This window comes from Naegleria gruberi, assembly GCF_000004985.1.
Source record: "Naegleria gruberi genomic scaffold NAEGRscaffold_8, whole genome shotgun sequence".
Classification (NCBI taxonomy): Eukaryota; Heterolobosea; class Eutetramitea; order Acrasida; family Naegleriidae; genus Naegleria; species Naegleria gruberi.
The window spans coordinates 102140-119453 of NW_003163319.1; the positions used below are offsets into that span (position 1 = coordinate 102140).

The 17314-nt window shown below is 34.1% G+C and overlaps 9 protein-coding genes across 9 annotated transcripts; 4 read left to right on the forward strand and 5 right to left on the reverse strand.

The window, feature by feature from the left end:
* Nucleotides 1–306: 306 nt before the first annotated feature.
* On the forward strand, nucleotides 307–1740 carry NAEGRDRAFT_958 (uncharacterized protein; the record flags this gene model as incomplete). The annotated part of the gene is made up of 2 exons (XM_002680639.1): nucleotides 307–1160; nucleotides 1215–1740. Coding segments are annotated over 2 exons (1380 nt in total), but the record flags the coding sequence as incomplete, so codon positions are not given.
* AM31 (uncharacterized protein) lies at nucleotides 1708–3601 on the reverse strand. Its single transcript, XM_002680805.1, has 5 exons — nucleotides 3195–3601; nucleotides 2928–3149; nucleotides 2833–2882; nucleotides 2757–2786; nucleotides 1708–2711 (listed from the first exon to the last, which is right to left on the reverse strand). Exons 1-5 carry the CDS (start codon nucleotides 3589–3591, stop codon nucleotides 1749–1751), a joined length of 1662 nt encoding a protein of 553 aa, XP_002680851.1. The 5' UTR covers nucleotides 3592–3601; the 3' UTR covers nucleotides 1708–1748.
* Nucleotides 3602–3966: 365 nt separating this feature from the next.
* Nucleotides 3967–4770, reverse strand: NAEGRDRAFT_63808 (uncharacterized protein; the record flags this gene model as incomplete). Its single annotated transcript, XM_002680806.1, has 1 exon — nucleotides 3967–4770. One exon carries the CDS (start codon nucleotides 4768–4770, stop codon nucleotides 3967–3969), a length of 804 nt encoding a protein of 267 aa, XP_002680852.1.
* Nucleotides 4771–5151: 381 nt separating this feature from the next.
* On the forward strand, nucleotides 5152–7119 carry NAEGRDRAFT_46674 (uncharacterized protein; the record flags this gene model as incomplete). The annotated part of the gene is made up of 1 exon (XM_002680640.1): nucleotides 5152–7119. One exon carries the CDS (start codon nucleotides 5152–5154, stop codon nucleotides 7117–7119), a length of 1968 nt encoding a protein of 655 aa, XP_002680686.1.
* Nucleotides 7120–7972: 853 nt separating this feature from the next.
* Nucleotides 7973–9250, reverse strand: NAEGRDRAFT_63810 (uncharacterized protein; the record flags this gene model as incomplete). Its single annotated transcript, XM_002680807.1, has 1 exon — nucleotides 7973–9250. One exon carries the CDS (start codon nucleotides 9248–9250, stop codon nucleotides 7973–7975), a length of 1278 nt encoding a protein of 425 aa, XP_002680853.1.
* Nucleotides 9251–9421: 171 nt separating this feature from the next.
* On the reverse strand, nucleotides 9422–11289 carry NAEGRDRAFT_63811 (uncharacterized protein; the record flags this gene model as incomplete). The annotated part of the gene is made up of 4 exons (XM_002680808.1): nucleotides 9422–9700; nucleotides 9745–10542; nucleotides 10589–11040; nucleotides 11112–11289. 4 exons carry the CDS (start codon nucleotides 11287–11289, stop codon nucleotides 9422–9424), a joined length of 1707 nt encoding a protein of 568 aa, XP_002680854.1.
* A 494-nt stretch (nucleotides 11290–11783) lies between these two features.
* Nucleotides 11784–14000, forward strand: NAEGRDRAFT_46676 (uncharacterized protein; the record flags this gene model as incomplete). Its single annotated transcript, XM_002680641.1, has 1 exon — nucleotides 11784–14000. The coding sequence occupies one exon, from the start codon at nucleotides 11784–11786 to the stop codon at nucleotides 13998–14000; it is 2217 nt and encodes a 738-aa protein (XP_002680687.1).
* A 388-nt stretch (nucleotides 14001–14388) lies between these two features.
* NAEGRDRAFT_38025 (D-lactate dehydrogenase) lies at nucleotides 14389–15645 on the forward strand. Its single transcript, XM_002680642.1, has 2 exons — nucleotides 14389–14665; nucleotides 14821–15645. Exons 1-2 carry the CDS (start codon nucleotides 14427–14429, stop codon nucleotides 15596–15598), a joined length of 1017 nt encoding a protein of 338 aa, XP_002680688.1. The 5' UTR covers nucleotides 14389–14426; the 3' UTR covers nucleotides 15599–15645.
* Nucleotides 15646–16064: 419 nt separating this feature from the next.
* Nucleotides 16065–17276, reverse strand: NAEGRDRAFT_63814 (uncharacterized protein; the record flags this gene model as incomplete). Its single annotated transcript, XM_002680809.1, has 1 exon — nucleotides 16065–17276. The coding sequence occupies one exon, from the start codon at nucleotides 17274–17276 to the stop codon at nucleotides 16065–16067; it is 1212 nt and encodes a 403-aa protein (XP_002680855.1).
* Nucleotides 17277–17314: the final 38 nt, after the last annotated feature.

A 17314-nucleotide genomic window follows, 5' to 3' on the forward strand; every position in this document is an offset into this window, starting at 1 on the left:
GAGATTGAAATTGAAGCCATTCTTGCACATGAACAAAAATTGAATAAGAAAAAGAAGGATAAATTGGAAAAGAAGAAAGAATTGGAAGGAGGTGTTGTTGAGCATCCTACCATGCAATTATATGCAGTTTTTGGAAGTGATGATGACTCTGTAAAGGTAAAGAGTTATCTTTCGGAAAAGTATAGAAGTATGCACATTTCATTTGCTGAACTTGCTGCTGAATCAAAGGAACAACGTAAGAAGAAACATGTTAAAGGATGGAATATTGATTGTACTTCATCTACTGATCATGTTTCAATTCCTGGATTGTATGTGATTGAAAATTTCATTACAGAAGAGGAAGAAGCTAAAATTATGGAACAAGTGGAACCTAAGAATTGGGTTATTGAATTACAAAGACGTGTTCAACATTATGGATTTAAATTTGATTATGATATTAGATCTATTGATTTTAATACTCAAGTTGAACCAATTCCAGAATATACCACTAATATTATGAATAGAATGAAAGAAGCAATGAAAAAGAAAAAGGAAGAAAATGATTCAACTATTATGAGTGATGAATTTATTTCTACTTTTGATTTTGAGACATACAATCCAGATCAATTGACCATTAATGAATATCAACCTGGACAAGGAATTAGACCGCATATTGATGTTCACACTCCATTCAATGATGGTCTATTCATTGTTTCTATGCTCGGTAGTGCTGTCATGTACTTTTCTAAATGTGTAGGAGAGGAGGTTGTTGAAAAGAAGTATGTCGATCTTCCAAGAAGGTCATTACTTATCCTCGTTGGAGAAGCAAGGTATTTGTGGAGACACGCCATTATGTGTAGAGAACTCGATAGAGTGAATGGAAAAATCAGAAAGAGACAACGAAGAGTTTCATTGACCATCAGATCAGTTAGAAAGGAAGGATTGTGCACATGCAAGTATACTGATGTTTGTGACTCTCAACAAAATAATGAAATTGCTCACAATCTTCCATATTCTCAACAATTGGGAACTACCAATCTAGAAATTGAATACGTTCAAAAGACCTACAATCAAATTGCCTCTCATTGGGATAAAACAAGACATACACCATGGCCTAGAGTTCACGAATATATTAAGAGTCTATCTGACTATACATTAATTGGAGACATTGGATGTGGAAAGTAAGTAGTTTATTTCTAAAATGTTGTTGGATATAATAATAATTCAAATAATAGTGGAAAGTATATTAACCTGAATCCAAAATGTATTTGGGTAGCAACTGATAGAAGTGAAAAATTATGTGAAATTTGTGTTGAGAAGGGATATGATGTCTCAGTTTCAGATGCTCTCAATCTTCCTTACAAGTCCAACCTTTTCGATGTCACTCTCAATATTGCCGTTCTCCATCACATTAGCTCTGTTGCCAGAAGAATCAGATTACTAAAGGAATTGGTTAGAGTTACGAGACCAGGAGGTGAAATTTTAATCTATGCCTGGAGTTATGAGCAAGAAAATTCATCCAAGAGAAAGTTCCAAAGTCAAGATGTGTTTGTACCTTGGAAACTCCAAGCTAAATACTTGAATGGTGAGGATGATCAACCATCTCCTGCACTTATTGAAGAAAATGAAGTTACCATCAAGAGATATTGTCACGTTTACAGAAAAGGAGAATTGGATGAGTTGGTGACAACTAAGGTTAAGGGAGTGGATATTTTGGATTCTTACTTTGATGTTGGAAATTGGTGTTTATTGTTACGTAAGCACAGCAACTAAGTAAAGTTTGATTTTCTCTTCAATGATAGTAAGGTAGCTGCCAGGAATTTCTTTTTCACACCAATAGAACTGACATAGATTGGTTCTTTGAAGGAATCAACTTTCATGCCACTATTTGATTTCAATTGAGAATTATTGGCCAAATCATCGATATACAAACTTCCTCCATCTCCAACAAACATAAGGAAAGTATCCTCTACTTGAGGTTTATCTAAGGTTGTCATTGTCATTGATAAATCATCCAAAATAACATTGGATTCTGTAATTTGCAATTGTCTATTAATAAAATAAAAGCAATTCAATTTGCTGCCACATTTCATAACAGTACAGCTAGATTGCTCAAATTTTGGTTTGAAAACCTTTCCATAGGTAGCCACAAGTGCAAAATAGTTATTCTCATCCGTATTGGAAATGTTAGATTTTTCAGAGATGGTAAATTTGAAACTGCAATTAATTGATCCAGCACGAACATTAGGAATATTGTAAACCTGACCTTTCACTGGAATGAAAGGTAAAATTGTTGTAATATTTGAATTGTCAGAGTTGGTTCTTGTTATCACTCGTTCTCCTCTCGATATCTTATTAAATGAGGAAGAAGGATTAGAAACGACTGGTTTCGAATTTCCTTTGATCGTTGGATTATAGGTTCCCACTGATTGACCATTCTTATGAATACCACTTCCAGATGTATAAAATCCAAATCCACTCGATGCTCCTAAAATGGTTGTGTTATAAGTTTTGGATACAGATTGTTGAAATTGTAAACTATTCCAATAAGGTGGGAAATTAACCCACCAACTTGAAAATACCACTCCATCAACTTTTTCATCAAAAATCAAATTCTTGAATGGAGATTCGAATACAATATCAAAACAAATAATTAATCCAAATTTCATTCCAAAATCTGTTGTGAAATAAACTGGTTTACCATCTCCTCTATCTATTCCATCTTCAAAATACTATTTTCATATTTCAATCCACTATTTACTTATCAAATAACTTACCAAATGAGTTTTGTGATATTTGGTAACAAACTATTACAGTAATTAATATGAAAATTCCAAATATTATTATACTTACATTTCCATTCCTATCAAACACAACATTTGTATTATAAAGATACCTCCTATCTATTAATATGTGCATTAGAAAATTCCACCAAATCACAAACATACCACTTGGACATTGAGAATCAACACTTGGATCACAATACTGCACATCTCCCATATTAATCACCAAATAAGTGTGATACTTCTTGGCAATGCAACTTGCCCTCTTCAAAACCAAATACTCATTCGGATCACTACAAAGATCATTCACTGACTCATTCGGCACTTGTTCAAAAAACATGCTCAATCGAGTTCTATTAACCAAACCAGGTCCAAACAATCCATATTCTATTTTCCTCAATAACTATTTCCAAAAAACCATTAGAAACCTACCTGGAAAGACAACAATATCCAATGGCGACTGCAATCCCGAAACAATCTTTTCATATTCATCCAAATTTGCATTCAAAATCTTGTTCGCTTCCTGTTGATTCAAATTTGGATAAAACACATGCATAGCTACAGGTGCATAATCCACCACAGCTGCTCTATATTCCTTCTCTTCATTCTTTCCTATTGATGATGATATTATTATACGAGATGACAAAATTGTAGAAGGGATTGGCAAGGCTTGTTTTCCATCATTATTATTCTTAATATTATTGTTATTATTATTTACAATGTGTCCATTCACTACGACACCTATCCATGAAATCAAACTCAACACCACCACCATCAGCATCACTCCGAGTAAGTTCGAGTGAGAATCATCAATCAATTTTCTTGCCATTGAAAGTTTGTTTTTTTTTTAAGTTTTTTGGATTTTTGGTTTTTCTGTGTTTTTAAAAGAACGAAGGAGAATTTTGAGGTTCGGACCTTAATGATTAAAGTGCTTGTGTGTGTTGAGAATGATAATTGAAGGTTCTGGGAGGAGAGGAGTTGAAATAGCCGTTCAGAGATGTTAGATTCTTCAAGAATAAAGGTTCAATTTGACTGATTCAATTATTCGAAAGTAAATCAAAATCAAAACTATCCAATTCGAATAGTGATTATATTCGAAACTCAATCCTAGTACTAGTTTTAAACTGTTCAACTTGGAATGATATGCTCTTTACTAGTTTGTTTGGAGATAATAAAAAGATGCTTCTCCATTCACTTGTCCTTTTCATTGAGTTTTATTCATCTTCCATTGAGAGGAATTGTTAAAACTCATGAAATAGCCCAATATAGCAGATATGAAATAGGTAATGGTAGCAAACAAGGCATGTCCTGGAGCAAATACTTCACCATCCTCGACAAGATCTGCCATTTTGGAAGTATCCTGTCCATAGAAAATGGCTCTGGTCATGAAAATTCCCATTCCAATATATAAACTCAATGCAATCCAAAAACTCTTGAAAATTCTTTCATTTCCATATTTAGTGGCAATGATAAATATTGCACCAATCCAATGGAATGCAATTTCCAATAAGCAATTCTCAAATCTTGACCAATTTTCCCAAGTGGCAAATCCAATCTTTTGGGAGGTGAATGGCGGAAGGATGGCCACATCATTTCTTCTCACAATCACATCCAACAACCAATGAGAGGCAATGGCCATGAAGAATACTCCATATATTGATAGAAAGGAACGATTCTTTGGTCTATTGATTGCACAATAAAGCAATGACATGCACAATGTCCAAATTACTGAACCAGTCAAACTGTATGAAATGTCATTATGAGGTTCGAATGGGAAAATCTTATTTTCTCTCATGGCTTTCACATTATATCTACCATATTCCAAACAAAATACATTCTCACATCTTGCATTCGATTCAATTTTCATTTCACATGCCAAATGACAAGTCCAAGAAAATGAATAAAACATGACATCTATGACTTGAGTAGCAACCATCAACCATGCCAAGGATATATCTCGGAAAAAGTAATGAAGCACTCCTGCAGGGCCGTAATGTCCTTGAAACATTTTTTTTAATCAACTTTTTCACATACCCAACCAGTAGGTCGGACAAATAAACGCTAACAAAGATTCATCTTTGGAAATGAACATGTGATTCAACGAAAATGCATCTAAACACATGTTTACACTTTGAAAATGAGGATTTCAGATGTTTGGTTAGCTTACCGAGACTTGCTTTCTCTATTATTAATAAAGTTTGCTGAGTTTGGTTATTAAGCAAGTAACTTGTTTGGGATTTTGTGTAAAAAGTATTGTAAAGGGAAAGTAGCAACAAACGTCCCAAATGATGAATCAAATTTACAATACTTTTGCTGCTAGCTATTTATCCGTGATCATTTTGAAAGGTCGACTCTTTTGCCATTTCTTCCACTTTAGTTACTTAAAAAAATGTCGAAACACAATTTGCTACTGTTATTACTATTAATACTGCTATTTATCCATGTCTATCACAGTGACTTGGTTACATGTCAAAGCAGTATCGATGTCAAGTATAAAATAACAACTTTAGTGAGTGGAATTTCAGCTGATGGTAGAATTGACCAAGGATTAAATGGCGATATTTACTTTACTGAAAAAGTTGATAATTACATATCCAAGGCCAATATCAAAACAGGAATAGTTACACGACTCATTGGCACAGGTATTGGTGGATTCAATGGAGATGGATTATTAGCCAATTTGACACAAGTCAACTCGCCAAAAGGAGTTTCAATTTCTCAAATAAGTGGTGACATTTATTTTGCAGATTCGTCTAATAATTTGATCAGAGTAATGAATGCTGCAACGAATATTGTATCCACCATTGCTGGAACTGGTTCTTTTGGTTTCAGTGAAGGAAATGCCACATCCAGCAAGTTAAATAAGCCAACTGAACCAGTTTATTGGAATGGTCAATTGTTGTTTGCTGATTCGTTGAATTATAGAATTAGAAAGGTGGATCTTTCGAATGGAATGATTTCTACCTTGACAGGAACTGGAATTTCTGAATTTAATGGTGATGGATTGGCATTGATTGTTTCAATTACTGAAATTCAGGCATTGACAGCAACTTTGAATGGAGATTTATATTTTGCAGATTCGGATAGTTTTAGAATTAGAAAATATATTCAATCGACAAAATCTGTAATTACATTGGTTGGCTCCACCAATAATTATAGAGATGGATTGGTCAACCAATCACTTTTGAGTTATCCAGAAGGTGTTTCAGTAGCTTCAAATGGAGATGTCATATTTAGTGATAATTCTAATCATGTTATTCGAAAGATTTCCATTTCTAAGGGTATGGTATCAACCATTGCAGGTACTGGAAGTGCAGGAGCTGCAATTGACAATGTGGATGCTACCAATTCTCCAATGCAGTTTCCTTCAGGTGTTTTGGTCAACTCACAAGGAATTATTTATGTGAATGATAATGATAATAATCGAATTAGAGTATTGACACCGTATTGCAGTGATTCGAATTATGAATTGATTGATGGAGTTGTTTGTAGAATGAAAAATTGTTTTGGAATTGCAATTAATGAGTCAACTGTGTGTTCTGGACATGGAAAATGTAATTCGGATAATAATTGCACGTGTTCTTTTGGATATTCTGGTAATGATTGCTCAATATTGGATGCGTGCTCACTTTTTACTAGTAATTATGCATGCTCATCAAGTTTTAACACGAGTGAGACTAAATTGCTTACAGTTTCGAATATTACACAACTAGATTCGTCGATTATTCAATTTTCATCCACTAGTTCAATTTCAATTTCACTTCCTTCCTCAATTTCACAATATTTACAAGCCACAGATACAAACTTATCCAATGAAACCATTTCAGTACTGAGTTTACTTTCTGCTAACAATGCCAAAGATTCCAACTTGGTTTCTCCAATAGTTTCGTTAACTTTATACAAATCCAGCACAAAATCTGAAATCCAAATTCAAAATCTCAAAGATCCAATTTCAATCCAATTCCAAATCAACACAACTGTACCATCCATCTCATCATTGAATATCACATGCTCGTATTTCAATGAAATTCAAAAACTTTGGATTTCAGATTCGACCATCAAAACAATAATTTCCAAAATTGATACAATTAACACTCTCTCAGATGGAAATGTAACAATTTCTGTTTCATTGAATTGTGAAACGAGTCACTTGACTTCATTTGGAATAATCGATCAGAATTATAAGAAAGCAAATAAGGAATCTCAAACCAAAGATGATTCAGTCATGTTACAAGATAATACTACTGTATTAATTGCTGCAATTGTTGGAAGTGTTGGTGGATGTTGTGTTTTGGTAACTATTCTCGTGATCATTATTTCAGTTATCATTCTATTAAGAAGAAGACATAAACATTAAATCTTAAATTCATTACAAAACGAAATTCTGGTTGACTTGGAAAATTATTTACTTGGAATGAATTTCAATATCATTCCAAGCATATATCCTGCACTGTAAACAGCTCCCTTAATTATTGAAAAAACAATATGAAAAGCCGTTGGGGAAAAGTACCACAAGGCACAGGAAGCAATTACAAAAGCAGCTATTCCTAATTTGAATGAAAGTGGAATTGATTTTGGTGGAGAGGAAGAAGAATCGTCTGTTTCGTCTTGTTGTGGAATGTTGGAAGGAAAATTCGATTCTATTTTGTCATTGACATACTTGTTGATATCTTGCTCGATTTTATCTGCTTGTTCATTCAATTCTTTGGAAAGTTTATCTGAAATTTGAGTCGTATCTATATTGGAAAGGTTAGAGATTCGGAACGTTTGGAAGGGATTCCTGTAATTTATCAAAGAGTGATTTTTCAGAAGGGGAAGACTCGGAATTGGCATTCTTTTCATCTAATTGTTGATTTTCATCTTTTTGCAAAGAAATCAAATTTATGTGAAAAGTTTGTTTTTGAAAGTGTTGAATTTTAAAAGAAAATAATTGTCGATGATTCGAGTGGAACATGCTGCAGGGAGGTCTAGCTCTGTGACCAATACAATGAATTGATTTTATCATTTTTTTAAAATTGATTAGTTTCTCTGAATGCAACCAATCATTTTGGAACTCCAATAACTGGAACAATGAAATGGTCTGTACAATTGTAATTAGGTGTCACCTGTTTCTTCAAGATCACTTTTCTGAATATCAGTTGAGAGCTGTGGCCACTAATGAATGAAATAATAATCTTTTTAATAATTTAATAAATTCCCTAGTTATTAACCTAGAAAAGTGACTTGATGGCGTCCCAAGCTCCAGAGAAAACGTCAGAAACCTTTTCAGCAACCTTAAGGTAGGTTTCACTTTGTTGCATCTTGAAAGCAAAGATTGAAAGTCCATACAGAGCACTCAAATGAATCAATGATCCAAAGAATAATTTTGTGGCATTGTCATAATCAACATTCTTCTTGAAAACAATGGATGGTTTGACAAGATAATACCAATTGATTGGAGTAGAAACAACAGCAAACCACCATGGAACAACTCCAAATGCAGGGAGAGCCCAACAAATTGGGAATAAGGCAAGTGAGTGAATTAATGATTGAGTTGCAGCAGCTTCTGGATTAGAAATTGAAAGCATCTTATAACCAGCTTTACCATAATCTCCTCTACATTTATATGAAATTGCCATAAAGTGAGAAATTTGCCACAAATACATGGATCCGAACATGAACAATCCTGTCACCAAGAGTTTTGTATTATAATCGGAAGTAGAAGGAAGTAAACCATCAAGAGGAGAAGGTTTTGGAGAAAGATGTTGTGTTAGAGAAAGTGGTAACATGGCTGCAGTGACACCCATAAGTGGAGGTAAACTACCATTCAATGTTCCTACCCAAGTATTAATCCAATGGAGTGGTTTTGTTGGTGTATAAACACAAACATAGAGTAATAAATTAGCAAGACCAAGTAAAGCAGTCTCCTTGTTTGTATACTTGTTTAAAATATAGGTACCAGCAGCACCAGTAATAACGGCTTGAGTAATAGCATGAGTTACACTAATTTTGTTTCTTGGGAGTGGTCTATTGAATGTTCTACTCATCAATTTATCCCTCTCAATTTCAATAATTTCATTAAAACTATTAGCAGAAGCAGACTGTAAGAATGTTCCGACACATAATCCGATCACACTTGTTGATGATGAAGATGACGCATTAATGAGTTGGAGTATCTCATCTCGTTCCGCCGAAATTAAATGGATTTTGTTTGCAGCATAATAACCACCAGCTGCTGTGAAAACAACAAGAGCACTCAATCTAGTCTTCCACAATTCATAGTAACATCTCATATAGTGTCTGAAGGCTCCGACCTTCTTTTCCTCTATGATTGGTTTTTCAATTGGATTTTCAATAGCTGGTTCTACAATAGCAGCCTCACTTTTCTTCATTTTAATTTCGTGGAGAGATTCTTCAACTGGACAAACATCCTTTGTAGCCAATGAAAAATTAGCCTCGGAGGCTGGTGTTTCAGGCGATAAAGATTTGTTATCTTGTTGTGTTGCCATTTTTTTATGCAATTTTTTTGACCTTTTTAAATTCTTTCAAGCAAATTTAGTAATTTTGGTTGCTGACTGAATTTTCATTCGTTACTACTGGATTCTTCTGAAATGGCGTCATTAATAATGATTGTTTCGAATTATGCTTCAGTCAATTAAAATAATCAACATTTAGAGGCTTTATTCTTTGGATTGATCGGCTAGATCAGGAAGTTTGTGTGTTTCTACTTGATTGGAGAGTGGCGAAATTATTTCAAATGAAAAATCAACAGGGAATGAATGTGGATTGAAACAGGTACAACCTTCGACTTTTGTATTGAATGGTTGGCATCTATCGGCTAGAATGAGTGAATGTGGAGATGGGAATAGACTCAATGAGTGATCTTGTTCCCAGAATACAGGTTGTAAATGCATGGCGAAGGGACTCAAATGAGATTGTGCAAGAACTGTTTCACACATCTATTTTTTTCAATATTAATAAAAAGAAAGAATTGTAAACTTACTGATTGATAAATTTGAGTTTCCTCCTTGTGTTCTATCACAGTGTGTCTTCTCATTTGTTGTTGTAAATCTTGTCTGAATACAACAAGCTCTTGAGTGTAGAACCGTATTCTGCATGGATTTGTGGCAAAGAAGCTGTTTGGAATTCTTGATTTAAAGGTTCTGCTGATACTATCTAAAATTGGAGATCTTGGAAGTACGCCATTTGGAGAGAATGTTGGATCATTTGGACCTGGTACAAATACAAACGTTGGAGCATTTTCATTTTCTTTGGAATTGTAAATGAAATTAGGGAATCGTTCTTCAATCATCTTGGCAAGCTTTTCAAAATTCTTTTGATATAAAACACGATCAGAGGTTGTTGAACTAGAGGAGGAAGAGGAATAGAATTGGAATGGTCTAGATATGAAATTACCAATAAATAAAAACATTGCTGGCATCAATTCGTATGAGTCCTCAGAAGTTCTATTGTGTTGATTCCACTTGATATATTCAAATAAGAGAGCTAGCTTTTCAAATACTAAAGGCTTATCAAGGCAAACATCTGAAACAACCACAATGAAGGCATTCTTGTTGATATCTTCCTTATTTTTGAGCTCTTTTAACTTTTCTGGTGAAGATGAACCAAACATGTCCAACATGCTGCTTCTTCCCACAGATAAGAATCTTTCACTATCATCTCTATCTTCACAAGTTGGTAAAACAATAGCAGATGCTTTGAATACCTTTGTCACACTATCATAAACACCTGAAGCAATAACAAAAGATCCTTCCAAAATCGTTCCTCTATTATTAGTTGTCTATTTCAGCGTTCAATGATTCAAATAAAATTGATGAGAAACTTACTGACTCAGAAATATCAACCTGTGTGACACCATTCAAATCTTCAATTTGATAAATGTCTGCAGACTTTCTTGTAATTAATCCCATAATATATTTTGATCCTCTACTTCCTAAAAGTGAATCAATACTAGTTAAAGAGATTGCATTAGGGTCTGTTGGATTGAATTGTTTTCCTCTCATTACTTTTTGATAAATCATTTTATATCTGTCACGGAATACTTCAACCTTTTGTTGAACCTCTGAGAAGAAGGTAGTATCTCTTTGTTCAGGTTCAAAAACCTTTCTTGACATGTTATAGGAATAGAATGGTTTATCCTCAGCATTAATTATTTGAATGGCATCTCTGTGTCCAAGAACTGCTGTATTATCATCCACTAAATCATCTGATGTATCCATTCTCTTGGATTGGAACTCTTTTAATTTCTCTTCTATTAATTCGCCCGATAAATTTTTATCTATTCATCACACAATTGTAGCATCACATATTATTATTCAATAATCGGGATCATTCCACACAATCACTCACCTTTAACATTCTTATCCTGCAAAAATTTAAAAAATTCTGGTAAAAATTCATTGATTTCATCCTTGCTCATTAATTTATTTACACAATAATCAGGAAGTGCCGAATTTGACAAGGTAAATTGGTACTTTTTAGCTGCCGTCACGCAGAGCTTTGATGCGATGGCTTTATTTGCACTCATTTTTTTTTAAATTAATTAATTTGAATCACTTTTGGCGGGAAGAATTTTTGGAGGGAAATTCAGATCGAAAGAAAATATGAGAAACAAGTTGATTTCCTTCACAAACAACATTAAGATTTTACAATTCAAATAATTTTTATTACAAAAATTCTTTTAAAGTTAAACTCAAAACCACTGTTTATCCAAAAATTTAAATGGCAACTCTCCTTTCCTTCTTCATGTGAATCAACAACAGAATATATTGACTTGAGAAAATCCAAGAGATTATAATGAATATGCACTCCTCACCATCAACAACCACCAACAGCTACACTTCACATGAACAGTAAGAGTCTAGGCCACATTTTCGTTGTGGGTTTTCCGCAAAATTATGCGCTCCTCATCCTAGAGGGCAAACACTTCTACTTTTGAAACAAAACTAACACATTGTTATCAATCACAAGCTCCTTTGTGCTCACAAATCACCATCACCATCATTATAATATCGAAAAAAAATGTTTCTTCGTCGTATGATTAATGCCATCTCACAATCATCAGAGTCTGGCAAATCTGATAATTCGGCCTATGCTCTCAATATTGACCATATGGAAATACCTATAGAGGAGTGGAGTCATAAAGTGGTCACATGTTTTTTGTATAAGGAACAATTTTTCGAATTAATTCCCAAAGTTACGAAACTGAAATATGAAGGTGTTGATTTTCTGACAAAAAACAAGGAACAATTGACTGCCGAGTTGAAAGTACATGAAGACGAAATTACTGAGTTGATGGCTAGAATCGAAAGTGTAAAAGTGAAACAAAAGTATTATTCGAAGGCTAATAGATTGACACTTTCAGAGACAGATACAGCAGATATTAATTCTCAACCAGCAGTTGGAGACCCATCATCGCCAAACAATACTTCAAACGGAATTGCCATCAAAAACAAACCAATCGATTCAACAAGAAATATGTCAGGCTCGCCGAGTGCACAAACTTTATCTGCATCACCAATGAATGGAAGTAGAGTTCCTCCACCTGGCCTCACTGAATTGGATAGACAGAGGAGAGGCACTGGGTTGGAGAGGGGCAAACTTCCAAGCTCTCCAACAGGAGCAACCTCTCCTTCGAGCTCATCAATTTCACCACCAGCATCATCATCAGGAGAAGCACATTTAAATATTAGTAATATTCAACTTTTGAAAATTGTGGAATCATTTAAGAGACAACTCAAGGAAAATGATCTTCTCGCAGAAAGATCATACCGACTCAATAAGTATAAGAATACATTTACTGGAAGCGATGCAACCACATTATTGCATAAATTGATGAGAGATGTGGCAAAATCTGCAACGAGATTCGATGCCATTGATTTGGGAAATGCAATGATAAGAGATGGATTCATAAAACATGTTGCCGAAGATGAAGACTTTAAAGATGAGCCAGGTCAATTGTACTTTATTTCCGACGATCCTAGAGCAAGAGACAGTTTGAACTTGAATAATAAGAAGGGAAGTTCTGCATTCTTTGCCGAAGAGGACAGATCCATCACCAAAGATATAATGACACCTGCAGCTACTGATTTAATTTATAGAGGTGATTGTGCCTCCAAGATGATTGTACTGATTAAGAATACAGACACTTTGCTCGAGTCTTTAATTTTCCAAGCAGGAATGCTCAATGATAAGGAGAAGAAGACATTGGAAGCCGTTACTAAAAAGCTCAAAAACTTGAACTATCCTGTCCCAGAGGTTCAAATTAGTTTGGTAGCTCAAGATTTGAGTTTGTCAGAGAGATACTTGTACAGTTATTTGAATCCAAACAGAATTCCAAGAGCTAAGAAGACTCTTTTGCAAGAAAAATCATGTGGAAAACAATTTATGGATATTGGATTGGCCTTGACATGTACAGAAGGATTGGCTGGAGAATTTTACACTTTCGCATTAATTGTAGGAACATTTATTGTGGAATTTTCGGATAGATGTCATTTGGCATTGGTAAGAGAAAAGGATTCGAGCTTTGTCAACTTTTTCCATATCACAACTATCAATGATAAGGAAAATATCGAATTGTGCTTAAAAACAGTTAGTAAGTGCTGTGTAAAGTGGAATGAAAAACCAGTTGCAAAGAATATCAACTCTAAAACTTTTGTAACTGAACTTTTCAGATGGATTGACATTCCTGAAAGTGTGATTGAAACTGTTGCCTCAGATATGGACTTTATATCAAACTATCCAATCAACTCAAAATCACTCTTCTTACAAAAGGGACAACTGGAAGAAATTTACAAAGTATCCGAGACTGTAGAAATTACTTCATCACTTCAAACACTTCTCAGTCAAATTACCAATCAAACCATTACATTCTACAAACATTCTGATTTGGCTGAATTCTACTTGATTGCATCCCACCTTTTGAATCCTGTTCAAAAACTTCTCATTTCCTCCTTTGCCAAGACATTTATGAGACAATTCAATGAGGGTATTAATTTACCAAACTCTGAACCAATGTCCTACAAGGCAGCAAAGAAAATAACCAAAGAGAGATTATGTAAAATAGATGATGTTTTTACATGCCCATTTAAAGGTCATGGAATTTGCACAAAGAATGTAAAATATCCAAAAGCTGCAAATAGTGAAAACGAAACTCCAGTCCAATCTGAAAGCTCTCCTTCCGATTCTCTGACCTACCAATACTTCCCTTGTAACATTTCATTACCTACCAGACAATAGTCAACCCATTTTGCCACCTTAATTTCCAATTTTGATTAAAAATAATTCTCTGTTCAATTGGAATGTTGCTATTATTCACACAAAATACAATACAATATTGAGCGAATTCAATTATCCAGCTATTGAGAATATTCCAGTATCATCAGCCAAGTATCAACGACCTATAGAACTACTTAATACCCAGCTGTTTTTCTGATATTATCCAGATGTCGATACTTCCAAACAAGAACCAGAGAATATTCTAACATCCACACTCAGCACTACACCCCAACAATGTTTGGCATTAATTCCTTGTTTATCTTGCGCTTGATGGTTTACAGATTGACTTGTTTGGTCTCGAGCGTTTAAAAGTGGAGCTTCTGAAAAAAACGAATCAAAAAAAAAATAACTTTAATTCTCTCCCTATTTAATAATAATAATAACAAAATGAAGATTGCTGTTTTCAGTGCCAAGCCATACGATGAAGAATACATGACCAAGACTAATGAAGTTTTGGGTCAAGGAAAGCACGAAATTAAATATATCAAGTCTCCTCTTGATGAAGCTCACGTTCCATTGGCTCAAGGCTGTGATGCTGTCTGTGTCTTTGTTAATGATCCTGTTACTGAAGTTGTTGTTGATGCTCTTGCATCATATGGAATCAAGTTGATTTTGTGTAGATGTGCGTAAGTATCTTTTCCGAATCTATTGGATTAATAGTTCAATTTTGTATTCAAAATATCTTTCTTCCATATTTGATATTATTAATGTTTTATACAAAACTATCTAATACAAAAAATCTAATACAACAACAACAACAACAACAATAACAACGAAACAGTGGATACAATAATGTTAATCTTGCTGCTTGTAAGAAACACGGAATTACAGTTGCTCGTGTTCCAAAATATTCACCATATGCCACTGCTGAACATTCTGTTGCCTTGATGATGACTCTCAATAGAAAGACTCATCGTGCTTATAATCGTGTTAGAGAAGGTGATTTCAGTATTAATGGATTGATGGGATTCGATATGAATGGTAAGAAAGTTGGTGTTATCGGAACTGGTAAAATTGGATATTTGGTCTGTAAGATCTTAAAGTGTGGATTTGGTTGTGATGTTGTTGCCTATGATGTTTACCAATCTGCTGAAGTTAAAAGCATCGGAGTTGAATATGTTGATTTGGATACACTTTTCAGAACATGTGACATTATTTCTCTCCACTGTCCACTTTTCAATAATACCAAGTATATTATCAATGATGAAGCTTTGGAAAAGATGAAGAAGGGTGTTATGATTATCAATGCTTCTAGAGGTGCTTTGGTTGATACTAAGGCAGTTATTAAGCATTTGAAGAATGGTAAAGTTGGATCTTTGGGTGTTGATGTTTATGAAAACGAAGCCAATACTTTCTATGAAAATCACTCATCTGATCTCTACTTGAGCGACGAATTATTGCTCCGTCTCATGTCTTTCAAGAATGTCCTTGTTACATCTCACCAAGCTTTCTTCACACAAGAAGCCATGCAAAATATTGCTGACTCTGTTTTCCACAGTGCCACCCAATACCAAACTGAAGGTAAGGTCACTGGTGAAGAATTTGTCCCATGCGAATAAGTGCTACACACTCTAAGAAAACTGTAAATAAAAACAAATAATTATTTAATTGGTGGGCTTGCCTTAGTATCAACCTTTCTCATAAATGTCTTCTTTGGAAAGGCAATTCCAGATATTTGCAATAATTATGAGTTCAGATTGACTATTCTTTAATCTAACTGAAATTTGAAACTGATATCGCTCAACAATCTGTTTGCTGTTTTTTCCAACAAGCTATCCTTCCTTATTTCCTTCATAATTTTGAACTGATAGTTAATATAGACAACCGAATCGTTATTAATTTTCTTCTTTTGAGGAGCAGTACGTTGTTCTGTAACCAACACAGTGCAAAACACATTAATAAGGGAAGGAATAGAGTGTGCAAATGGTTTGAAAGAGGACAGACTGATTTGAGAAAAGTCACATATCTTGGTCATTGTAGCTGAATTTTCCCTCCTTCTCGTATTATGTTGTTACAATATATCTTCTATTCCTCTTTATGTTGAGTGATAAATCCATCCTCATCCACCACTTGATTTTCAGGTTCAAATGAAGGTTTTTCAAGTGATGGAAGTAATTTCATCGAGTAGGGATGAATCTCTTGAACCGATAAATCTTCCAAATCTATCAGTATCCATTTAGTTTGTTGAGAAAATTCTTGAATATTATCGAATTTCAATCTAGACTCAATAGATGGTGTACACAACTTGTACAGAAAGCATGTATCATTCAATCGACAATGTCCAATAATTTTCATCTTATCACTGAAATGTTTGTAGAAATTTTTAAAGTCACTTCTTGCTAACTTTCCATTCGTTTTTCCATCATCCATTACCTCGAAAGTTAATTTCCTGATGAGATGATGATTTTTCTTTGATTTCCTATCTTCATAACTGATAATCAAATAATTATTCTCTTCACTGCTGCTACTCTGATTCAATCTTGATAAAATATTCGAATGAATAAGAAAACAGTGTGCGAATGGCATTGGAGAAATATTCACCACTTCCTTAATAAGTTTTGAAGAATCATTTGGTGCTTGTTTCAAAAAGGTTGGTTCAATTTGTAAAGTGTCTCGATGATGCTCCTCAAACATTAGAAACATGTCATGTTTGATGAAAGGCGTAGGAATAAGGTAATTCAAATGAGTAAAATGATCATTATTTGAAAATATAGGCAAGATGGGAGTCACTTCAAGCTTTGATCTTTCAATATCTTTCTGATCCAGCTCAATTGTAAACCTTTGAGCATAATATCCACAATAATAATCAAAAACCTTTAAAGTACCATTCCTTGTACTAGGATGTCCATTAATCAATGCTTGTTTAAACACATAATCATATCTATCATATTCCAATACTGTTTGTTTCCCACAAAAATCAAAAAAGTATTTTCTTGTTAAATTTCCATCATTTTCATTATGCAACAACAAGGAATTTAATCTCAACATTTTCACCTTCATATTCACTGTAACTCCTTCATTATATTTTCCCTCTCGTTCCGATCTCTTCACCAAACACACTGCATGGGAAATGTTCGGATCATGTTTTGAAGGAAGATTTAAATGATTGGTTTCATCATTTTGATTTTCCAAAAAGTAATAACGAGAATGTAAATTATTGGTTAATGGGGGTGAGGAACAAACAAAAGCAATGGGAATGGTGGCATATTCTTCCTCCCTAAAATCTAAATGCGCCATTTTTTTTTAAAAGATTTTGAAATTTCAATTTTAAGAGT